This window comes from Amblyomma maculatum, chromosome 6, assembly GCF_055883805.1.
Source record: "Amblyomma maculatum isolate TAMU_Amacu chromosome 6, ASM5588380v1, whole genome shotgun sequence".
Classification (NCBI taxonomy): domain Eukaryota; kingdom Metazoa; phylum Arthropoda; class Arachnida; order Ixodida; family Ixodidae; genus Amblyomma; species Amblyomma maculatum.
In genome coordinates this window covers 154,965,246-154,982,771 of record NC_139349.1, presented here as the reverse complement: position 1 = coordinate 154,982,771, position 17,526 = coordinate 154,965,246, and the positions used below count along the sequence as shown (strand labels likewise).

Below are 17,526 nucleotides of genomic sequence, written 5' to 3'. Positions count from 1 at the left end.
ACAATGACTGCGAATCGGGCGTTATTCTTGTATCCTCATGCACAATTTGTTTTAGGTTATACGCGAACATAATTTCTAATAGTTTCTCTCCGTTAGACGAATCAGGACCAACAGAACATAGGCGTTGCCAATTTATGTGTGGGAGGTTAAAATCGCCAGTCATTATTAGTCTCGTGTTCTTTTTCACATTCGCACATAAAAAAGTGTTTACTTCATCAAAGAACTCGGGTGAAGCAGAGGGCGCGCGGTACACAGCTCCAATAATGTAAGCAACGTTGTAAAACTTTATCTTGCACCAAACTGTTTCAGCAACATTACAATCCATCCCTACTGCAGATAAAGAGTTTTTTACTATGATACAAACGCCCCCACCACGTGTGTCCCGGTCTTTTCTAAACATTATATAGTCCGGAGGAACAATGCAGTCAGAAGAAATATTGTTATTCAACCAGGTCTCTGTTATTATTACAACATGCGGACTTTGTGAAAGCAGCAAGTATTCTAACTCTGTAGTCTTATTTACAATGCTACGCGCATTCAGACTTAAAAGGCGTAGCTATATCTGTGATGACGTGTCCGACGTCGCACTCTTGATTGAGGAATCAAGGTTATCTGGGCTGCCTGGCTCATCTGACTGGTGCTGTTTGAAATTATCAGCCTTATCTCCGCGGTCTGTAGACAGCAGACAGCGTTCGTTTCGGCTGTGATCCCAGATATAGGTTTGGTTGTTTACGCGAAGTTTATCATGGATAAGGAAGACCTTTGCCTTCTTAGCCCTGTCTGCGGACGCACTGTTCCATAGTTTTCGGCGTACTTCTACAGTTTCTTTGGCATAGTCAGGGCCAATACGCCAAGAAGTCCCTTTCAGCTTTGTGCCTTTCTTCAGGAGACTTTCCTTTTCTCTGGAATCGTAGAATTTAAGAATAATTGGCCTACATTTCTGTGGTTGGGCTTTACCAAGGCGATGAATTCGCTCCACTGTGTCAACCTGCACGCCCATAGTTTTCCGAAATATATTCTCTACAACAAGTTCCTTCAGTTTTGATTCTGTTTCCGTTTCAGTGTCTGTCTCAGTTTCAGCGACGCCAAATACTAGTAAATTGTTACGTCGGCTTCGGTTCTGATAATCGATAAGCTTTACAGCCTGCTGTTGGACTATTTCTTCTAACTTAAAAATCCTGTTATTCATCGCGTCAAATGCATCAAGAAGGCCCTGTAAGTTGTCGGTTTTTGCGCTTACTGCAGCAATTTCACTTTTGATGTCATCCATCTTACGCGCGAACGCAGCTTGGTTCTCAAGAATTTCTTCCAACTTCTCAGTTACTTTTGGCCCGGGATTCTGTTCAACGTCACCCGACATAAGCAATAAAAGAAGCATTGACCAGCAGTCGTACAAAATTTCACAACACTTGCGAGGGCACGGCAAGACTATCAAGAAGCGATTGTCACTAGAATAAGCAATAGTATTGCTTGGAACACTTGCCTGCAAAAGCAGTAGCGGAGGCTTAGACATGTTGCTTGACAGCCAAGTGCCGTGCCCTCTGAAGCAGTGGTCGCTGCGGTGCTCCTTATGTACAGCGTCGAGTGATGACGTCACAGATGGCGTACGATAATCGAAGATCAGGCTTTCCACGGTATCATTGTCACGAGGCACTCGGAAGAAGGCCAGTCGTTGATCGTTGCTGGTTGTTGTAGCGGTGAAAATCCACGGCACAATCTGCAAAAGCAGTAGCGGAGGCTTAGACATGTTGCTTGACAGCCAAGTGCCGTGCCCTCTGAAGCAGTGGTCGCTGCGGTGCTCCTTATGTACAGCGTCGAGTGATGACGTCACAGATGGCGTACGATAATCGAAGATCAGGCTTTCCACGGTATCATTGTCACGAGGCAATGATACCGTGGAAAGCCTTCTGACTGAAGCTATGAAAGAATAAAGTGGATGTTACAAAAAATATATATTTCCAAGCTGCAGAGGTTTTCTAGCCGAATTCAAAATTGGTCGCTTAACATTAGACGCATTAGGAGTTTATATATCTTAATATGTTAAGCTGTGGTGTCATACTTATTGCGCATCTCTTTTAGCCTGTGTAAGTAATTCCTCGCGCTTTTTTTCTGACAAGTCATGTAAAGTCTTTAGACATGCTGGATCCTGTCTCTTTCAGCTCTTGTGCTGCAGTAAGAACTGACCGGTGATCCTTGAAAAAACAGAAAACAAAACAAGCACGCGACGTCGTTTCGTGACCTGAACCTGCTTAGACAATGGTCGCGTTTTATATTTACAGAAGGTAAATAAGTATATGGTTTAGCAATTAATTTTGCTGACATCTCTGCTGCCAAAACCCTAGGAGAGTTCATCAAGCCGCAAAAATGCTGACTGTTCTGTCTTTGACTTTCTCCGTACCATTAGGCTCATTACTTGCATTCCCTAAAAAATCACTTAATATCGTGGCTGCAATGAATCTTTACAAATGCAGCGTACCTTAAAAAGAATGTGGCATGGTTTCAACGTAGTTTCACTGTAGCGTTTCAAAGTGTAGGGTTTCAACGTAGACATCTCAAAGCGTTTGCGAAAGCTTTGTCAGCTCAGGGTTTTGCGTCGGGCTTTGGAAGTTTATCAAGACGGCTACATGCAATACTCAGCGCAAGGGAGTGACAATACCAGAACACACGGAGGGATCGGCTGCGGGGATAGCTACAAGGTTCCGTACTCGCTTCCCAAGATAAATTCCTGGGCTAATTGCTCTGCTGTCATCGCGCCTTTTACTTTCATTTTGACTGCTGCTATGATTCTGGTATGCTAAAATGCCGAGGTAACTACAATGATACGCGACGCACTGAATTGGTGAGTGGGTTACGCCTGGACTTTCCCACTTAAGGTGTGCTTTCGCACTTAACACTTTAGCACTGATGCGTAAGCCTAAAAACGCAGAAAATTAAAACATCCGGTGATGTCTCACAGCATACCGTGTGGTAAGCTCTGTCCGTAAATTGTAAAGTGGGAACATAACACTAACCTAGAAGTCGTCTGGGCGATAGAAGTACAGTGGAAATTGCACCTATAGAGGGCAGTGTGTCTGCAAACTGCAAAGGATTGACCCTATCATCGCAGGGTGACGCTGGATTCGTGGGCGCGCCCGGCCGGCCGGGTGAGCCAGGAAGGCCAGGAGAGCCCGGGAACCCGGGTGCTCAGGGACCGCCGGGAATTGCTGGTATCAAGGTGAGCCTACTCAGCGTGCCTGCATTGGGAAACGGCCCTTGGAACAGTATAAAGAATGGCCAACATTTTCCAATAAAACAGCGTGCGTTGGGTTTTCGATTTTGACCAGGCATGGTAGCTCTGCGGCACGATCTCTTGAAGGTGAAACCGTGCAGAGTTATTTTCCTGCTCGCTCCTGTTGTCGTCGCTGTCAAGCGATCACGTAACTTGGGAAGATGACATTTTTCTTAATGGTTGGCATTTTTTACGCATTCCTGTATCTAAAGGAAAATGACGCATTGGCGATGCTGTTGTAATGGGGACGATTATAAACAGAATAAGGGGCTATTATGATAGCCGAATGAGTATATTTAGGAGAATCTTTAGTTTTTCTGCCTATAAAAGTTATGAACGCTCTATAGGCATTCAAATGGAAGATGTGAGAATGAGAACTAAGCAATGCTATACATAACACATTAAGCTTGTTTGGTTGATTAATCGATTGAGTGTATTGATTTATCTTTAAAATAATGATTTGTAGGTATATATTTTAGGCTTCGAGCAAAATATTTCCCACTATAACGTCTGCAAAGTCCAGTGCGTGGCACCATAAATAGTTCTGATATCGTGCAATGGTAAACGAAGGCGAAAATATAATACCAGAGGTCGTTTAAACAGATGGAAAGCCACGCTGCGGTGACTGTTAGCGTCCTCGACCGCTGATCCGGAGGACCAATGTTCAGTTATGGCCAGAAAATTCGCGTTTCAAGGAAGGCGAAAACATGATGCTTGTGCCGTATTTGTTGTCACTTGCACGTTAAAGAACCCCAGGTGGTCGAAATTACCTAGTGTCCTCAACAACGGTGTCCTCTACAGCCGATGTCGTCTTGGGGCGCTAAAGGGCCACAGAAAAAGAGAAGAGGGGGTGTAAGGCCACCGATAAACATTTCCAATGTATAGAACGAGTGCTTTTGAGCAATCCCCCAAAGAAAAACTTTCACTTTCACTTTCACTTTAATACCTTAAAGGCCCTCATTGGATAATATTACATAAGGGGTGGAGCACACAGAAATTAAAAACAGAATAGATAACAGATAAGTGTAAGTTACACAAACATAAGATTTTCACTAAGCAAGTACACACGTGATTCTTTCATGAAAACAAAATACGGGCATGTGATAGCAGCAAGTCCTCGGGAAAGGCCGTTGCAGTCGTTGGCAGTCCGGTGGAAGAATGATGAAGAAAATGTAGTGCGGGCGTGAGGTCGTGAAATTTGCTGTTGATGGCCGGTGCGGAGGGAGATACGTGGTGGGGGTGCGCAGATGTAAGGTTCCTGTCATAGCTCGGAGTAAAAAAACTTGTGGAACAAACATAAACAAGCAGTGTAGCGATGATGAACAAGGGTAGGTAGTTTGGACTGTGATTTTGGAGCAAAGCAAGCGACCTATTATTTATTTTTAAAAGGAACGTTTTTGATATTCCCAGCAAGGTAGGGTAGCGCCTGGCAGTGAAAGCTCGAGGTATTTTTGATGCCAGTGACGTCATGGGAATCAGGCTGCCATTCGCTGCAGCCAATTTAGTCGCGCCATCACTGACGCACTTCCGGTAGCCGCGAAAGTCGTCTGCTCGTGCCCTGTGTGCGTGAACCCCTCAGGCTTGCGCTAGTGAAGACATTTCCTTAGCGCACTTAGTTCAGGCGGTGTCACACTGCTTAAAGAAATGCCTCAGTGTATACTATGCTCGCGGGCATCGTGCTGGTGCATCGTACTGATGAGGCACCCTTTTTCGTGCATCGTTTTGAGCGTCACTTTCGTATGGAATCTGGTAACGGTGGATTGAAACTTCAGCAATGTGAGTTGCGTCTTTGTTTAGATTATTCAGTTTTTTTCAAGCAATTTTAGCGAATGAAAATAGCTATCGAGTATACTTTTGGCTACAGTGAGCTCAAATCGACGATTGCTTACCTCGCAGGACACGCATATAATCACCACAAAGCACCGGTATGACGCGGACCGCTGAGCGATTTGCAAGCGGCCGACAACAGGCATCGGCGATACTTGTTTATATTAAATTAGGCAGATTGAGGACGATCGCTGAAAGCTTGTCTTATCGAGGTTATTTTAATACGGGATGGGCTTCCTATAATGCGGTGACGAAATACGAACCTCTTTTACAACGATGAGGCCGCTGTTATGTTGAGCTAATTAAGCATCCCCATTTTCTTAAAAACTGTATTAGTAAGTGTTCCGTAATCCAAAGTTTGGATTCAGCGTCGTCGATGTTGGCGATGTGGGGAAAAAAACTAGGGCAAGTGGTAACTGGCAGATGGCATGGCTGGACACTGCTCAGCGTGTTGTGTGACGCCGTGAGAACACATCACATGACAGAGTTTGGAGGCACACCAAGCAGGTGTATTCGATTTAAGGTGGTATAGCTGACATGAGAATCAGCCATTCTTGACACCTGGATACCGAGTCAGGCAAGCTGCTCCTATTCCACACAGGCGCGTTCCTACGGCTCGATTAAAGCGAGTCTTTGTACCTATTTCGAGTGTCCTTTCAAAATTTAGGTAGCTTAAGAATGTACGCTAATGCACATGCGTGAAATAACATAGGTGCTAATTAAAGGGTCAGTGATTAAGTGAATAGCTATGCGCACGGAAGCAAACGAGGATGCAAAAGGGGTGCCGCAGAAGGGAGCCATTAAAGCAGTGTCACCATACCTTGAAAGGAGCGTTTAGTTGTCTCCTTATCGAATCTCATTGCTTTCATGTTGTGTTCATACTTGTGGACCGCTTGTCATTAATTGAGAATATTGTCTTGAGAATTACGTACAAAAAATTTATTTTGCCATGGTCCTCTTACTTTCATTCCATTTGTTCACACTTTGTGCACCTTGCACTAAATTGCTTTATTTTCAGGTTGTTTTGCAGTTGTCTCTTTTTTGTTTCTCTTTACTCATTCCTGTAATTTTGGTGCAATTTTTTATCCTTGCTCAAAAGGCCCTTAGCGTATTGTACCTTAATTAAAGAAAACAAACAAATGAAAGGTGCCCTTTCAATAGACTTCAATTGGAAGCAACGGTGAGAAGGCACAGAGAGCGTCTTGCTTTATGAACGCATGTACCGCTAGCTTTTTTCCAGCTTTCTGGAGTTTACCGAGCTCCACCCGGCCCCTTCAAGAAGATGGCTGACTCTGAGGCTTTGCAATGCAGGGGGCCACAGGTGACGCGGGTAGGGTCGGAGCCACCGGGGCAGCAGGTCCGCCAGGAGCTCCAGGTTTCCCGGGCCCGAAAGGCGAGGCTGGTGCCGAAGGTCCTGCTGGGCCTCCTGGAAACCCAGGCCCTCATGGCCCGCAGGGAGACAGAGGCTTGCCCGGACTGCCAGGGCTGCAAGGACCTACGGGGCCCCCTGGACCACGCGGCCCACAGGTCTGTCACAGATTTTAATCAATCTACATTCACCTGTATGCTTTCTATAGCGGAGCAAAGGCATTTCTCAATGAAGCATCGTTCAGAAAAGACTGGCAAACTATCAATGCCCAGTTGTAGGCGAACGAAGCAGCGCTACGGTGCAGGTTTTTCGCAGTTCTAAAAAAATGCATCTGTCATGTGCAGGGAGAGAAGGGCCCGGAAGGCAAAAGGGGCAGCGACGGCCAAACGGGTCCGCAGGGGCCCCCCGGACTGCAAGGCCCACCAGGAAACCCCGGCGAGCAAGGCCCTACGGTGAGTAACTCCATGCTTCTTCTTCCCAATGGCCACGGCGCATTCTGCATCAGCTCGCATGTTCCTGTCGCAAAGAACTGCAGCCGAGATCCCTTTTGTTGAAGCGCCTCACCCTCTAACAACTGTTCTCAGCTTTACCGGCCACAACCAGAAATAAAACATTTTTGCAACACCTCTTTTCACATACCTGGCACTAACAATTGAAAATTCATTGTAACAAGAAGTTTTCCTGAATCAATGTGTAGTTATAGAAATACAGAAAAATAGTACGGAATGGTACGATATTACTAGAAAGAATTCTTTTGTGCTACAAAAAATATTGCTTCGCTAGGAACAACAGCGCATTTTGTGGTGCTTTAGGCATTACATGCGTTGTTTTTTCGGCTGAGCTATTCTTCACAAGGGGTACACAAAACTTTTTAAGCATTTCTTCGCATGTCTTAGGTAGCAGCTGTGACACGTGCGTCAACAAGAACCCAGAGTCTTCTGCACTTTATTTTCGAGCACTCGGCTAGGCCTCGCAGTGCCACCTCAGACTGTTATCACTCCACCAGCGCCCACGTTTTGAGGAAATAAATGCCTCTTCTTGGACTAGAGGTCAAGCTCGTTGCGCGAATCGGTTGCTGATAACATGCAAACAGAGCGGAAGGAGCACAAAACAACAAAGAGGTGACACCAACGCGATCACCTCGCTAACAATAGGCAAATAACGCTAAGAAGGCCTCCTCTCTTACACGACTCCACGGTGCCCGTATAACGATCCAAGGAAACTGCTGAACCCGAGTGCTTCTCGATGTCTCACTGCACAATAAGCTCCTTACTAAAGATTAATCCGCAGACATTGCGCGTGTTTAGCTCCGCATGTTAAAGCATGGCGATATGGCGACGGATTGACGGCTCTCTAGATCGTCCGTCTTATGCCAAGCTCTCCTATTCGATGAACCTGCATACCATGGAATATTTAAGTAGATGAACAAGATTTCGAAAAGGTAGCCCGAGAGAGTTAAGTTTAAGTTTATGCCATGCAGCCTGTGTTCTACCACATGTGCGGTCCAGCGTATTATGGACATTGTACTGCTGAGGCTTAAATGGCACACATCGCTCTTCGAACTTGACGACGTCAGTCTCTTAGCGAGGCTTGAATACCATATGAGCAGACTAGAAACACTCTTTTGAATGCTTAAGTCTTGGGGTCTCATGCTGAAGCTAAAGAACTGTCTGTATGTGCACGATGGACTGATGTTTCTCATGCGTGTTTTCAGCGGGGATGATAACATCTATGACAAATGTCATTGGCTGATTCCATATACTACAAACTCTGGAAAAACGTCCACCGATTCCTCTGTCTTTGTGCATACTATATGAGCGTCCTGGTAGGCCTCTCAAAAGTCGCTAAACCTCTTACACGCCTCACGAAGGAGGAAGTATACAATAGTAGTGTGGCACTTGATAACCAATAATAAAAAAAAAAACAGCAGAAAACGAGGACAGATTGCAGAGAAAACAGCCACGACCGCTAACTTGGAACTGAGTTTTTCTTCCTTCCACCCCGACAAGCTCTATGTTAACGGTTGCGCTGAATTTTTTTTACTTTTATCACGAATAAATTATTAATGTCTTCAAGCATCCAGGCGATATGCTTTTACAGGCGTGTGGGAGGAGGTGATAGGGGTGTAATGTTGCTTTCTGTCGCACGTCGGCGTTTATCTCCAGCGTACCGGTACTTTCGGAAGGAAGGTGTCGAAGAAAGCGCGGTCAGAAAGTGTCGCCACTTTTGACATATGCGCAAGCACACTTGATATACGTAGATTGGAGACACGAGCCGTTCGGTCAGTTCGCGGCAAAGCCGCCATGGTGGACGTTGCGAAAGAAAGTCAGCTAATTCGAGTCTTGTTTCTTGTTTAATTCTTCGAATACATTCCGTTACATATATTACATATATTTTTTAAAAGGGAACGTTCTACTATATAGTGTTCTGTGCTGTTTCATATACGCAATCAATGCGCAATTCACGCACTTGGTTACCAGTCTTGTTGTGCAGCAAACTTGCAGACATGGTCGTCAAAGACACTCAAGCCATCTTGAATCTTGCTTGTTGCTTGGGTCCTGGCGTAGTGGATAGACGGAGTAAAACGTTAATTGTCGTCACAGAGCCATTCCCCCTACCAGCGTCCATATCCTAAAAAAGTGTTGAAAAACATGCCCAAAGAGACACTAAAGTCAGCTGCAATGTGAGACTAGCGCCGTGGAGTAGCCAGTAAGTTGCTACTGTAACCAGAACTCTGAGAAGCCGGAGAACTGCGCAACAACGAAGTACACGTGAAGTGAACAAAGGGGGCAATGTTACTCCCAATATGCAAAATGTGTTTGCAGAGGCACCAGATGGAAATATAAAACTGCACTAGATGGATGAGTTGACTCTAAAGCCGACGTTTTCCAAGGGGACAAAATACCTAAATATGACATACACGGGTTAGAATCGAGAAACAAAGCCATATCCGCAACACCTCATCTCCATCAGCAAGACAAAATGTCGCCTCACTTTATGTGTTTTTAAAATATTACGCGGTTCTCTAACTTGTGAGAGCTATAGTTTCTGTTATGCAATTTGGCCTCGAGCTATGATATACTTGCTGACGGCTGCCCTTGGCTTTGAAGAAACTCGTCACGAGCACGCGGCGATCGAAGCGACGAAGCGCCTTCTTGAACATTTGTGGAGTGGGACATTTTGCTGACGTTTGAAGTTGTCGGACCTGAGGGATAATTGAGTGTCTAAACATTGCGGCAACCTTCCTTATTTTTTTAAATTCTCTTTTTTTTTTTGAACATGGGACTCGCGTCGCAGTCCCATGTCTCCACGTTAAAAAAAAGTTTACAACCAGTATCATCATCATTAATGTTTGTTGCGCATCGATGTTACCGACGTCGCCTAGAATAGCCTACCGCAGAACACGAATACGAATAGGTATCGATAATACGTGAAGTGCCCCGCGAGGAATCGTCGGTGGCGAAGACGTGCCGAGTTGGTACCAGACATAGGCGGGATCAATCATCATGACCGAGATGGCAGGAGATAAGGAGGTGACAGAATGCAATCAAACCTGAGACGCTTGTATACCAAATCAGGCACGCTGCTCTTACGTCACACAGGCGTATTCGTATAGCTTGGTTAAAGCGGAGCTTCATAACTTTGGTGTTTGATCCCTTACTTAATGCAGTATCCTTTGACTGTATACTTATGGCTATGTGGTAGATTGCGGAGGCACTAAAAAGCAGTAACACTGACGTAACAAAGTGCATGTCGGTGAGGGGTGAGCGCGGGAACGAGGAATACGCAGGAGAAGCAGCAGCCAGGAGGCATTGACGTTACTGCGTGTTACCCATAAAGGTCGACCTGAAGCCTTCCCCAAACAATATGGCTGCTTTCGGAATGGCGATGTAATCACCGAATTGGCCACGTTTAGTATATTCCACTGCCTACTGCAAAGGTATGATGGCATCATCTGAGGCGGGAAGTAAACTTATAGTTGCAGAAATGTTTGAACGAGGGATACAACCGCATTTGAACGTGAGGCCCCTGCTGCGTTGTATAGCGACATTTGACGGCACACATCAGATGCGGTAAAAATGAGTGAAGTTGGAAATTTCATCACCCGTGACCTTGTGACAAGTTTATTTATTCTACTTTATTGTTGCTACAAATTTAACTCCAGATTACGTTTCCACTATGAAATGCTAGCGCAAAAAGGCTACGAATAGTTTACGAACATGACTCACACCTTACAGCCTTACAAATCTCGTGGATTTTCATGCGATGGTTAATAGCGGTTAAGAAACCTTTTTAATTTTACCCAAAACGTAACCTTATAAAGAAGCTAAGATTTCGAGACGCTGACTTGTATCATATTTGTTTTTGTTTGTATAATATGTTTCACCATTTTTGTACCCTATGCATTTTACATTCTTGATTTGCTTTGTACATATGATCATGTCATTGTGTGTTCCTTATATGCGCTATATACACTTCTCTGTACTAACATATGCCCACCTGCAACAATCCCGAATGGGATTAGCAGTATCTGTAAATAAATAAATAATAAATAAATAAATCGTGGTTTGATTTCGATTCCTCCCTTACTCAAAACATGCGGGAAGGTTATGTGTGAACACATTCGGTCACATCGTAGGAAACACACAAGTTAAAGACCTCTACGGTCCCGTGGCCAAACAGCAAAGTATAGGGACGAGTTGACAGCGGTACACCTGAACACTTATAACTTGTAACTAATTAAAGAGTGCAAATTAGCTACCTCTAGTGCGAAAAGAAAGCGATTATGATACCAAGAGGTTTATTAATACTATTTATATTGAATAAACCACAAAACAGACAGTATGCTGATGAGGCTGTTCGGAGAAACACTACCATAATGATACGAAGCCTCAGTAGCTAAGAACGAGGTGTCTCACCAAAAAGAATATCCTGCCTTTACTTCCAGCCGTTTGATCAGTTTTCTTACGTGCTTAAACAAGACTACACCAAATATTCAATGCTTCCTCGTCTCCTGAGCAAATGAAAAAAAAAAAATAAAAACGATAAACTACAGGAGAGGGCGAATCAGTGCCATAAAAAATCCAATTGGGTACTTCTTCACCCAACATATCGCACATCGGCTTTGTTCGTTGCGCAGTGTGTGCTAACTTTTTAGTAGCTTTAACCGATTCATTTTGCATCAGGTGAACGCAGTGCGACAGATGTTCCTTTAACTTGTGGATTCCCGAAGGCTATGGACCATATATTATTGGTGTGCACAGTGTATGCGGGGCGAAAGAAGTGGGCTAGCCGCTTCCTTGAAGCGTTTGGACAAGAGGCCTTTGTCGGAGGAACTGCTGCTGGGCGCTTGGCAGGACAAGGCGAAGGGTGTTCAGGCAGTGCGCGCTCTTTGCCGTATTTTGTGCGCCAGCGGGCTTGATTCGCGCCTGTGGGGCAAGCTACTGTACCTGTATATATATTTCATATGCCTTCTCCCACATCGTCAGCCATCATAATCTTCTTTCTTCTCCCCTTCCACAGTGCAGAGTAGCAGGCCAGATTTGATATATTCCAGCCAACCTCTCTGCTTTTCCTTTCAATAAAACCATATCTATCTGAAAACGCTGCATGAGAAACGTAGAAGCATGCTGCTACCCCCGAAGCTACTATGACAAGTTCATTACGCACGCAGCGCAGGTTGTGCTATGTATAAATACTATATATATTTCTTAGAGGTCGTCAAAATATGGCATGTGGTTTTCTGAGTGATGAGCGCGCTCTGGTGACATCCATGCAAATCAAGAGGCGCCAGACCGCTCTTTACTCAGTAGAGTGAGGTAGTTTGCATTATAATTTAATATCATTGCTTAAGAGCTTGATTCCAAAATGCTCTAAAGTATATTGATATCCTAATCGTCTTTTTCGCTATTCCCTTCCTGCTTTTTTGCTCATTATCTTATCTTTCTCGTGGGATATGATTTACTATTGTGTTGCCTCCAAGAACGGTCACTGTATTAATAAATGCAATGAAAGCTGATAGTGTTCACTGGGATGGTGCAGGGTCAGCCGGGCAAGGATGGACCACCTGGCCTGCAGGGGCGTACAGGTGACAAGGGGCCCGTCGGGGCGCCTGGACAGTTGGGGCCGCCCGGCATTCAAGGACTGCAGGTGAAGCGGCAGTGCCCCCTTGCTGCGCTGCCAACTTGCATTGCTATTACATCGCAGGCTGTTATAGGCGGCCGCCCTCTGAGGATGATCAAGAAATGAAATGGTTAACATCTAGTCAAGTGACAGTCATGAACTAGCGGTCACCTGCCAAGCGCTACCCGCGTTTTCATGTGCCCGTTGCAATCCTTGTGGAAGTTCAGGTTACCACTAAGACTGTGTGCGCCTTAGACATTCCTAAAAGCATCAACAAAAGACAGACTACAGCACGGCGGCAGCGTCCGCAGAGATTAGTGCAACGAGTAGCGATGAGAAATTGAGCACCATCTCGAAACCGTGCATGCACCGAATCACTCAATTTCTGGTACATTCCAGCCGACAACTTCAATTAACACACTGTGAATCAACCTGCAGTTGCCAGGCGGCGCTAGTGGAGCGCAGCATTCAGCATTCAGCTAATTTGAGGCGGCCGGCGCGTTCACAGTATAGTGCACTAGAATGACGGGAAGCATGTCGACTCTCACTTTCTGCGGTTTTAAGGCAATCGAATGTCTTGAGAGCTATTTCCGAGCACCAGTAGTGGCGGAAAGACCCCACCTGTTCGAGAATGGTCATGCTTAGAACATGAACGATGCCGGCGTCACTGCGAAGTGCGCGCCGCTCGAGACGGAACAACTGTGCGCACGACGTTGAATTTCGCGTGAGTAAACGGAGTTTTTCTGTTTTCTTTTTTGTAACGATATTCATTGTCTCAGGACATCAGTGGGGTTTTATGAATAATTAAGAACTGATTAAATGAATGGAAAACATTGGCTGATGTAAACGGAGCTTTTCATTTACCTATTAAGTTCACACGTCATATCCAAACATTTAAAGGACAGAAAGAACCTGAGAAGAGATTGATCGCCTGTTTTTTGTTGTTTTGCTGTTTCATTAAAGCCGCATAATAATTTCCTTACGGTTTTCCTTTATAGTTTAATATCACGACGAACACTTTTGTCCGTGGTACGCAGCTTTCGACAGGGTCGCAGAAGGTACAGGCAGAGCTTAAAGTCAGGGGGGACAGTATTTAGGAGGGGTCTGAGACCCCCGCGCTCAAGTGTATAAGGACTGCACGAATACGAAGCAGGCTGCCATATTTTATTTTTGAGTGGTTTTCACAACATTTCTTCATCATTTCCATGATTTCGCAGTTAGTTTCAATGAGAACCATTAACATATTTTCTAAAACCCAAGCCACAGAACAATTATTTCTCCCTTTTGTATAATATGCAAAGCAGGGTACCAGCCGCTTTCTTCCCCTTTCTTTTCCTTTTCACCTGTTAGAGGCTCCCATTCGATGGAGCCAGACATTAAGCGTTGGTTACAGGAAGACAGGTGCGGTTCCTGCTACGAATGTCGTGGCGATTGCAAGCACTGTGCGGCTGTAGCGTGCGTCATCAACGAAAACGGGCATGCATTTTGTACCTCCGTACCTCAAGCGTGCCGAAAGCCTGCCGATAATGCTGGCACTGAACAGCAAAGCTTCCATAAGTGAGGTCGTTAGAGTAGTGATTTTGTACTGCTGCTAATGATGGAACGGTCTATCGCCTGGAACAAGAAATTCTTGAGCAGCTTGAGCAGTCGGTGCAAGGAATGTTTGGCGCGCGGAACTATAGAACGAAGTTCCTGCTCCGCGTACACGCTATCACGGGCCCCCACACACCGTTAGTTCGACTTTTTCAGAACCTTAAGAACTAATTTACAAATTATTATGCTTGTCCAAATCTGTCACTGCTAGTTTTGAACGTATTAAGCTTTAAGGTTCCGAATGGACACCGCATGAGAAGTCCGGTTCAGAGAGCTCACGAGGATTTTATTTTACTTCGTGTGCGATGAAATGCGGCTCGAATTCCATGCTGCGGCTGCGCGATTTTGTTACTTTTCTGCACGTTACATCCTTCAAAAGAAGGATAATGCCATTCGATAGCTCAACTAGAATACGAATATTAAAACATGAATTATTTACGAGAATACGCTGTCGGCCTAGAGGCTGTAATTCTTCAGCTCTAATCCTACATACCGTCTTCAGTGTGTTATTTTGCTCACCTTGTGCCCGTCTGCTGACAAAAATACCTTTATTCGAAGTGAAAGAAGCATGAACTTAATAGAAAGCAATGAAATGTATGTATGCTAGGTCGGATAAACATGGGGCACATCCGATCGAACGCACGGAACAGAGGGCAAGACATGACACATCGCTTCCACGCACAGGGTCCTCCCGGGAGCCCAGGCCCAGCAGGCGCTACCGGGGAGCGTGGCGAGCGAGGCGAAGCCGGTCCACCTGGTGTGCGGGGGCCCCAGGGACAGAGGGGTGCACAGGGGGCTCCCGGTGCCCAGGGAGCCAAGGGCGACCGCGGAGCAGCCGGCGAGAGGGGAGCCAAGGGACATCGGGGACTGGTTGGACTACAAGGCCTACCTGGAGCAGCGGTGAGTTTCTACATATTAGCTTTACACACGCACATATACTTCCCATGATTAGTTGTGCAAAACGCCGGCCCTCAGTCGCCAGCGGCTGCGGAGCACCTGACCAAGCGGCGGTGAGACATGTGAAGCAGTGGGAGGTGCTAAGAATTTCTGGCTCAGCTGAACAGGCCGCCATTGGAAACTGACCCTGACATCGTTTAACGATAGAGCCGTAGCTAGTGAAGCAGTGCTATTAGAGGAACTAGAAGGTATGAAATGGGATATCATAGGGCTTAGTGATGTTAGAAGGCCGAGTGAGGCATATACTGTACTGAAGGACAGGCATGTACTGTGCTATCGAGGTTTACCGGAGAGACGAGAACTAGGAGTAAGTTTCCTTGTCAATAAGTATATAGCCGGTAATATAAATGAATTTTACAGCATTAATGCGAGGAAAACTGCTAGGAAAACTGGCCACCCTGTATACGCAGTGCCTGGTGTTATCGACGATACCACAATCATGGAAGAACGCAAACATTATCTTAATTCATAAGAAAGGGGACGCTAAGGACCTGAATAATTACGAACCAATCAGCTTACTGTCTGTTACGTATAAAGTATTTACTAAGGTAATCGCTTATAAAACCAGGACAACCTTAGACTGCAATCAAGCAAAAAATCAAGCAGGTTTTCTGAAAGGATACTCTGCTATCGATCATATCCATACCATCAACGAAGTGATAGAAAAATGCTCGGAATATAACCAAATCTTATACATAGCATCCATTGATTACGAAAAAGCATTTGTCTCAATTGAAACCTCGGCGGTGATGCAGGCATTGCAAACTCATGGTGCAGACGAGCCGTACGTGAAAGTACTGGGAGATAGTGGCTGCACTGCAACCACAGTTCTGCATAAAGAAAGTCACAAAATTCCTATAAATGTGGTAGGCAGGGAGACACGATCTCCTCAGTACTGTTCACAGCTTAGATGAAGTATTCAGAGACTTGGAATGGTAGTAGTTAGGGATAAGGGTTGATGGAGAATACCACAATAATCTGCGCTTCGCTGATAACATTGCCTTGCTAAGTACCTTAGAGGATGAACTGCAAAGACAGAAAGGTAGGCTTGAAAATTATTACGCAGAACACTACGGTAATATTCAACAGTCTCGGGAAGGAACAGTAGTTTACGTTGGGCAGCGAAGCACTGGAAGTGGTAGGCGAATATGTATACTTAGGACAGGTAGTAACCGCGGATCCAGACCATGAAAAGGAAATAACAAGAAGAATAAGATTGGGATGGATCTCATGTGGCAAATACTCGCAGATTACGACTAGCATCTTACCGGTATCGCTGAAGAGGAAAGTACACAACAGTTGCATCTGACCTGTACTCACCTGGGGCTGAAACACGGAGGCTAACAAAAACGGTTCTACTGAAGTTGAGGACAAGACAGAGGGCTATGAAACGAAAATTGGTAGGGGTAACGTTAAGAGATAGAAAGCGTGCAGAGTGGGTCAGAGAAATAACTGGAGTTACTGACATTCTAGTGGAAATCAAGAAGAAGAAATGGGGATGGCTAGGACATGCAGCGCGAGGAGAGGATAACCGATGGTCGCTTAGGGTAACAAACTGGAATTCCAAGGGAAGGAAAGCGTAGCAGGAGAAGGCAGAAAATTAGGTGGGTGGATGAGGTTTAGAAATTCGCAGGGATCAAGTGTATTCAGCGAGCACAGGACCGGATTAATCGGAGGGGTATGGGAGAGGCATTCGCCCTGGAGTAGGTTGGTGAGGCTGATGATGATATACCACATTCCTCTTGTTCGCGATAAAAATGTGCAAGTGATGATGATTGCTGCAGCGGACGGAGTTGCTTAGCGCTTTCTGCACAGCGGCCGTAATCCTGGTTCCTTTTACAAATTGTATCGCAAGGTCTTTGACTTAAACTCTTGAGTAGCTGGCACAGCCAAAAACTTGTGTTATGCAACATCATATGCGTGTATACAACTCCCTGTAAAGAACCACTGCAGAGGGGAAAGCGAAGTTTGTTTCTAATTGTATAGCGGGAAGGGAAAAGTTTTTATCACCAATGTGACCGCGTGTTATGTCTCCGTGCATGCCCTCGTGTCTTTCCTTAAGATGGCCAAGTTCTAGGCATCCTTAGTGAAGCATTGTTCCTCTCGAATGGAGGAGCAGCAGTTGCTGATCAGTAGAGAACATGCGAGCGGGTTGCATAACATATACCGTCATACATGTCCCAAGTCATCCTGCGCTCCACTCCCCCCTTTTGATGGGAAACAGCGCTAAAGACCAGCTCTGGGCCAGCGTTCGCGTTACCTTTTAGTGTCCATGTCTTTAGCTCGCATTCTCATCAGTGAAGTTACACGCCACTAGCGCGACAAAATGCTCTCTACTACCCGTTGTCATTGCCTTCTCTCTCCTAATTTCCTTCTCTTCTTTTCTTAA

General features: G+C 45.4%; 1 protein-coding gene across 1 annotated transcript in view; it reads left to right on the top strand.

The window, feature by feature from the left end:
• The window catches only part of LOC146187110 (uncharacterized), a 151,646-nt gene that overhangs the window by 118,978 nt on the left and 15,142 nt on the right, over positions 1–17,526 (top strand). The window contains exons 34-38 of the mRNA XM_084608182.1: positions 3,107–3,214; positions 6,407–6,622; positions 6,809–6,916; positions 12,507–12,614; positions 14,865–15,080. Coding sequence (XP_084464308.1) covers positions 3,107–3,214; positions 6,407–6,622; positions 6,809–6,916; positions 12,507–12,614; positions 14,865–15,080 — 756 coding nt within the window. The remainder of the gene's footprint in view (positions 1–3,106; positions 3,215–6,406; positions 6,623–6,808; positions 6,917–12,506; positions 12,615–14,864; positions 15,081–17,526) is intronic.